Source organism: Hyla sarda, chromosome 3, assembly GCF_029499605.1.
Source record: "Hyla sarda isolate aHylSar1 chromosome 3, aHylSar1.hap1, whole genome shotgun sequence".
Lineage (NCBI taxonomy): Eukaryota > Metazoa > Chordata > Amphibia > Anura > Hylidae > Hyla > Hyla sarda.
Genome location: NC_079191.1, coordinates 8692456 through 8700568, shown reverse-complemented (window position 1 = coordinate 8700568; position 8113 = coordinate 8692456). Strand labels below are relative to the sequence as shown.

The 8113-nt window shown below is 41.3% G+C and overlaps 1 protein-coding gene across 1 annotated transcript; it reads left to right on the top strand.

Annotated features, from left to right (window-relative positions):
- The first annotated feature begins 4554 nt into the window (after positions 1–4554).
- LOC130360903 (olfactory receptor 2B2-like) lies at positions 4555–5478 on the top strand. The gene has a single exon (XM_056563458.1). It carries the CDS (start codon positions 4555–4557, stop codon positions 5476–5478), a length of 924 nt encoding a protein of 307 aa, XP_056419433.1.
- Positions 5479–8113: the final 2635 nt, after the last annotated feature.

Here is an 8113-nt window from a genome sequence, read left to right as displayed (position 1 = left end):
GTGACTTGTATTGTAGGGGCGTGGTCGTGACGTCATGAGCCTCCGGCACTTCACCCGATGCTCTAAAAGAATGCCGTGTGCAGCACGGAGATCACGGGGGTCCCCAGCAGCAGGACCCCCGCAATCAGACATCTTATCCCCTATCCCTTGGATAGGGGATAAGATGTCTAAGGGGCAGAGTACCCCTTTAAAGAGTCTAAAATGTGGATCTGCAGTTTAGCCTTTGTTGTCTGATACGATGAAGAATTGTGATCCCCAGCAATCAGAAGAGGACCATTAACCCCTTAACCCCTTAACGACGCAGGACGTATATTTACGTCCTGCGCCGGCTCCCGCGATATGAAGCGGGATCGCGCCGCGATCCCGCATCATATCGCGTGGGTCCCGGCGCTAATCAACGGCCGGGACCCGCGGCTAATACCACACATCGCCGATCGCGGCGATGTGCGGTATTAACCCTTTAGAAGCGGCGGTCAAAGCTGACCGCCGCTTCTAAAGTGAAACTGAAAGTGACCCGGCTGCTCAGTCGGGCTGTTCGGGACCGCCGCGGTGAAATCGCGGCGTCCCAAACAGCTGATCGGACACCAGGAGGGCTCTTACCTGCCTCCTCGGTGTCCGATCGACGAATGACTGCTCCGTGCCTGAGATCCAGGCAGGAGCAGTCAAGCGCCGATAATGCTGATCACAGGCGTGTTAATGCACGCCAGTGATCAGCATAGGAGATCAGTGTGTGCAGTGTTATAGGTCCCTATGGGACCTATAACACTGCAAAAAAAAAGTAAAAAAAAAGTGTTAATAAAGGTCATTTAACCCCTTCCCTAATAAAAGTTTGAATCACCCCCCTTTTCCCATAAATAAAATAAAACAGTGTAAAAAAAAATAAAAATAAACATATGTGGTATCGCCGCGTGCGTAAATGTCCAAACTATAAACATATATCATTAATTAAGCCGTACGGTTAATGGCGTACGCGCAAAAAAATTCCAAAGTCCAAAAAAGCGTATTTTGGTAACTTTTTATAACATTAAAAAATGAATAAAAAGTGATCAAAAAGTCCGATCAAAACAAATATCATACTGATAAAAACTTCAGATCACGGCGCAAAAAATGAGTCCTCATACCGCCCTGTACGTGGAAAAATAAAAAAGTTATAGGGGTCAGAAGATGACATTTTTAAACGTAAAAATTTTCCTGCATGTAGTTATGATTTTTTCCAGAAGTGCGACAAAATCAAACCTATATAAGTAGGGTATCATTTTAACCGTATGGACCTACAGAATAATGATAAGGTGTAATTTTTACCGAAATATGCACTGCGTAGAAACGGAAGCCCCCAAAAGTTACAAAATGGCGTTTTTTTTTCGATTTTGTCGCACAATGATTTTTTTTTCCGTTTCGCCGTGCATTTTTGGGTAAAATGACTAATGTCACTGCAAAGTAGAATTGGCGACGCAAAAAATAAGCCATAATATGGATTTTTAGGTGGAAAATTGAAAGGGTTATGATTTTTAAAAGGTAAGGAGGAAAAAACGAAAAATGCAAAAACGGAAAAACCCTGAGTCCTTAAGGGGTTAAGGACCCAGCCATTTTACACCTTAGGACCCGGCCATTTTTTGAACATCTGACCACTGTCACTTTAAACATTAATAACTCTGGAATGCTTTTAGTTATCATTCTGATTCTGAGATCGTTTTTTCGTGACATATTCTAATTTAACTCTGTGGTAAAAAATTTTGGTAACTTGCCTCCTTTCTTGGTGAAAAATCCCAAAATTTGATGAAAAATTTGAAAATTTTGCATTTTTCTAATTTTGAAGCTCTCTGCTTGTAAGGAAAATGGATATTCCAAATAAAAAAAAAATATTCACATATACAATATGTCCACTTTATGTTTGCATCATAAAATTGACATGTTTTTACTTTTGGAAGATACCAGAGGGCCTCAAAGTTCAGCAGCAATTTCCCAATTTTTCAAAAAATTTCCAAAATCACAATTTTTCAGGGACCAGTTCAGGTTTGAAGTGGATTTGTAGGGTCTTCATCTTAGAAATACCCCACAAATGACCCCATTATAAAATCTGCAACCCCCAAAGTATTCAAAATTACATTCAGTCAGCATTTTAACCCTTTAGGTGTTTCACAGGAATAGCAGCAAAGTGAAGGAGAAAATTCACAATCTTAATTTTTTACACTCACATGTTCTTATAGACCCAATTTTTGAATTTTTACAAGGGGTAAAAGGAGAAAATGTATACTTATATTTGTAGCCCAATTTCTCTTGAATAAGCACATAATTCATATGTCTATGTAAAGTGTTCGGCGGGCGCAGTAGAGGGCTCAGAAGCGAAGGAGTGACAAGGGGATTTTGGAGAGTACGTTTTTCTGAAATGGTTTTGGGGGGATATGTTGCATTTAGGAAGCCCCTATGGTGCCAGAGCAGGAAAAAAAACACATGGCATACCATTTTGGAAACTAGACCCCTTGAGGAACGTAACAAGGAATAAAATGAGCCTTAATACCCCACAGGTGTTTCACGACTTTTGCATATATAAAAAAATGTTTAAAAAATGTCACTAAAATTTGTGTTTCCCCCCAAATTTCACATTTTTGCAAGGGTTAATACCAGAAAATACCCCCCAAAATTTGTAAACCCATCTCTTCTGAGTATGGAGGTACCCCATAAGTTGACCTGAAGTGCACTACAGGCGAACTACAATGCTCAGAAGAGAAGGAGTCATATTTGGCTTTTTGAGGGCAAATTTTGCCCGTGGGCATGTCGCATTTAGGAAGCCCCTATGGTGCCAGGACAGCAAAAAATACCCACATGGCATACCATTTTGGAAACTAGACCCCTTGAGAAACGTAACAAGGAATAAAGTGAGCCTTAATACCCCACAGGGGTTTTACGACTTTTGCATACGTAAAAAAAAAATGTATTTTTTTTCACTAAAATGTGTTTCCCCCCAAATTTCACATTTTTGCAAGGGTTAATAGCAGAAAATACCCCCCAAAATTTGTAACCCCATCTCTTTTGAGTATGGAGGTACCCCATAAGTTGACCTGAAGCGCACTATGGGCGAACTACAATGCTCAGAAGAGAAGGAGTCATATTTGGCTTTTTGAGAGCAAATTTTTCTCGGGGGGCATGTCGCATTTAGGAAGCCCCTATGGTGCCAGGACAGCAAAATAACGCCCACATGGTATACCATTTTGGAAACGAGACCCCTTGACGAACGTAACAAGGGGTACAGTGAGCATTTACCCCCCACTGGTGTCTGTCAGATCTTTGGAACAGTGGGCTGTGCATTTTTAATTTGCACAGCCCACTGTTCCAAAGATCTGTCAGACACCAGTGGGGTGTAAATTCTCACTGCAACCCTCATTACATTCCGTGAGGGGTGTAGTTTACGAAATGGGGTCACATGTGTTTTTTTTTTTTTTTTTGCGTTTGTCAAAACCGCTGTAACAATCAGCCACCCCTGTGCAAATCACCTCAAATGTACATGGTGCACTCTCCCTTCTTGTGAGCCCCCAGAGCACTTTGCACCCACATATGGGGTATCTCCGTAGTCGGGAGAAATTGCATTACAAATTTTGGGGGGCTTTTTTCCCTTTTACCTCTTGTCAAAATGAAAAGTATAGAGCAACACCAGCATGTTAGTGTAAAAAAAATTTTTTTTTACACTAACATGCTGGTGTAGACCCCAACTTCACCTTTTCATAAGGGGTGAAAGGAGAAAAAGCCCCCCAAAATTTGTTAGGCAATTTCTCCCGAGTACGGCAATACCCCATATGTGGCCCTAAACTGTTGCCTTGAAATACGACAGGGCTCCAAAGTGAGAGCGCCATGAACATTTGAGGCCTGAATTAGGGATTTGCATAGGGGTGGACATAGGGGTAGTCTACGCCAGTGATTCCCAAACAGGGTGCCTCCAGCTGTTGCAAAACTCCCAACATGCTTGGACAGTCAACGGCTGTCCGGCAATACTGGGAGTTGTTGTTTTGCAACAGCTGGAGGCTCCATTTTGAAAACAGTGGCGTACCAGATGTTTTTCATTTTTATTGGGGAGGGGGGCTGTGTAGGGGTATGTGTATATGTAGTGTTTTTTACTTTTTATTTTATTTTGTGTTAGTGTAGTGTAGTGTAGTGTTTTTAGGGTACAGTCACACGGGCAGGGGATTACAGCGAGTTTCACGCTGCGAGTTTGAGCTGCCGCGCAATGGACAGAGATGTCAGCAGAGAGCACTGTGCTCATGATGTCAGCAGAGAGCTCTGTGTCTCAAACGGAAAATAATTTCCACTGTAATATTCAGCAGCTAATAAGTACAGGAAGGATTAAGATTTTTTAATAGAAGTAATTTACAAATCTGTTTAACTTTCTGGCACCAGTTGATTTAAAAAAAAAAAAAAAAAAAGTTTTTCACCGAAGTACCCCTTTAAGTATACCTTACAATCTCAAAAAGTAAAAATTTCCTTTTTTAACATTTTTATTTTTGTTTTACCTTTCCCTGTAGCGACAGTGTTATTATAATTGTCCATAAAGAAAGCTATATCATGAATGTGAAGAACCGGACAATTGCCACCGAATTCATTCTTCTAGGGTTTTCAACCAATCTTAGCATAAATATTCTGCTGTTTGTCCTATTTTTGGCCAACTTTATTGTAACCCTTGGTGGGAACATACTTATCATGTGGCTGATAGTGGTTTATTCCCAGTTACATATCCCTATGTACTTTTTTCTTTGCATTTTATCCTTTCTGGACTTGTGTACCTCAACGTCTGTAGTGCCGAAACTCCTGGTTGACTTCTTCTCTACTCGAAGGTCCATATCACTTGGGGCTTGTGCTCTTCAATTTTACACTGTACTTTTTATGTCGGGAACTGAAAGTCTTCTCCTTGCCCTCATGGCATATGACCGCTATGTTGCCATTTGCCGCCCGCTCCACTATCAGGTCAGGATGAGGTGGAGAACCTGTTATTGTCTAACAGCTTTGGTGTGGATTGTAAGCTTTATGGTCTTCATAATTCCAGCCCTCTCCATGCCATTGGACCTCTGTTACCCCAACCGTATTAACCATTTCATGTGTGAATCTCTCGCCGTCATGCAGTTGGCTTGTGATGATATTTTCTCGAATGAAGTTGTGATGTTTATGACCTGTCTCATTGCTCTTTTTCTCCCTTTCATGTTTATTATTGTGTCTTATTCATGCATTATATCCTCTGTATTAAAGATTCACTCTACTAAACGGTCTAAAGCCTTTTCCACATGCACCTCTCATATCTCAGTGGTGGTTTTATCTTATGGGACGTCAATGATCATGTACTTCAGTCCATCGTCACAATATTCCACGAACCACGGGAAATACTTGTCATTGTTTTCTTTCATTATTTGTCCATCACTAAACCCTCTCATTTACACCTTAAATAATAAAGATGTTAAAGAATCAATTAGAAAATTATTTATTGTTGCCAAGTAGAGGATGAAATATAAGGAACCAAAGGTTTGTGCATGGAACCCAATGAGAATACAGATGTCCAGTAATGCTTTATAAGATAATACTTTTGGGTAACCTACTATTATTTTGTCTCATGTTGACAGCTTTAGTATCTTTTTGCTTGGCTCTATTAGACAACGACTCAACTAAGACCCAGGCTGCTTCTGTGCATTTCATCTCTCCTGCAATCCTCAGTGAAGCCATCTTAGCTGCATTATCCATTGGCATCATTGGTAGTCTGAAATAAATCTTCTGCCTAAACCGGGATTCAAACAGCTACAATGAACATCATACTTAACCCCTTAAGGACCAATCCTATTTTGACCTTAACCCCTTAAGGACCCATGACTTACCTGTATGTCATGAGTCCGCTCCAGTTCTATAACACGCGGTGGCCCCGGGTCATAGCGGTTTGGGCCCCACCTCTAACAACGGCCGGGATCCGTGGCTAATAGCGCGGCACTGATCGCGGTGCCGCACGCTATTAACCAAAAGTTGAACGCTGCGTCTAAAGTGAAAGTAAATCATTGCCGGTTAGCTCAGGGGGCTGTTCGGGATGTCCGCGGTGAAATCGCGGCATCCCGAACAGCTGTGACACAGCAAGAGGGTCCCTTACCTTGCCTCCTGGTGTCCGATCGCCGAATGACTGCTCAGTGCCTGAGATCCAGGCATGAGCAGTCAAGCGGCAGAATCATTGATCAATGGTTTCCTATGAGAAACCATTGATCAATGTAAAAGATCAGTGTGTGCAGTGTTATAGCCCCTTATAAAGCTAAGACATTGCAAAAAAAAATGAAAAAAAAGTGAATAAAGATCATTTAACAACTTCCCTAATAAAAGTTTGAATCACCCCCCTTTTCCCATGTAAAAAAAAACCAGTGTAAATAAAAATAAACATATGTGGAATCACCGCATGCGGAAATGTCCGAATTATAAAAATATATTGTTAATTAAACTGCACGGTCAATGGTGTTTTCCGCAAAAAAATTCCAAATTCCAAAATAGTGTATTTTTGGTAACTTTTTGATCAATATGTCCTATCAATGCAAAAATGGTACCGCTAAAAACTTCAGATAATTGCGCAAAAAATGAGCCCTCATAACGCCCCATATACAGAAAAATAAAAAGGTTGTAGGGGTCAGAAGATGACAATTTTAAAAGTATAAATTTTCCTGCATGTAGTTAGGATTTTTTCCAGAAGTGCGACAAAATCAAACCTATATAAGTAGGGTATCATTTTAATTGTATGGACCTACAGAATAAATAGAAGGGTCCATTTTTACAGAAAAATTTACTGTGTAGAAACAGAAGCCCCCAAAATTTACAAAATTGTGTTTTTTTTTTCAATTTTGTCTCACAATGATTTTTTTTCTGTTTCGCCGTAGATTTTTGGGTAAAATGACTGAAGTCATTACAAAATAGAATTGATGGTGCAAAAAATAAGCCCTCATATAGATGTTTAGGTGCAAAATGTAAAGAGTTATGATTTTTTTAAAGGTAAGGAGGAAAAAAACGAAAATGCAAAAACGGAAAACCCCCGGAAAAATGCAAAAACGGAGCAAAATCGCTCTGTGCGTAATGCGATACAGGGGCCGGAGCATTGTGGCATCATGGCTCCTCCCCCTAGTGGCCCACCCCCTTAACAACCTCGGAGGTAAATGTACGTCCTGGTTTGGCGGTACTTCGCACACCAGGACGTCCTGTGTATGACCGCGAGCATCGGAGCGGTGCTCGCGTCATACATTGTAGGTTCCGGCTGCTATCCGCCATTAACCCATCAGATGCGTGATCAGTACAGATCACGGCATCTGCGGCAATGCGCAAGTTAAAATGGATGATCGCCCGCAGCGCTACTGCAGCGTTCCAATCATCTGTAATGGCGGACGGAGGTCCCCTCACCTGCATCCGTCCGTCTCCTGGCGTCTCCTGATCCTGTACGGTGACCGTTGTAAATGTAAAAGAAAAAAAAATGTCCAAAAATGCAGCTTTTTTGTCCCATTTTATTCCAAAAAAGATTAATAAAAAATGATCTAAAAGTTTTATATATGCAAATGTGGTATTGATAAAAAGTACAGATGAACTGACTTACGATCAGCCGAACCGGCTTGCAAGGTAACTCTACTTTAGACTCTAGTGATCCGACTGCTTCCCTTCCCCCTTTCCTTTTTCTGGTCCTCGTGTGTGTTCCTCCCCTGCACATCCTATCCCTCCCACTCTTCCCTTTCTCTTTTCTCCCTTCTTCCGCTCAAAACTTTTAATGTATCCTTCTATTTCCATGACTACATGCGACCATCAGACTGCACCCCTCTCTAGGAGTGGTCATGCTGCCACCTAGACCAGCTGACATAAGCTGCTTGATTACCTACCTATGCAAACTCAAACTTGGTGATACAGTTATTGACTCTCTTTCAAGTCAGCCCCAGATATCACTTAGGCATTGGGTAATTGCTCCAGTGAAGTGCTTAGTGTCTCCCAGCACTAGCCATCTATACCTAAGACAATGGTGATCGACATTTTGATACTCATATAGGGTGGCTCCTAGCTTTTCTAGATGGTCGCTATGTGAAATGTTTACTGTTGTTAATTCTACTGTGTCACTAGTACTTTCATATCCTGT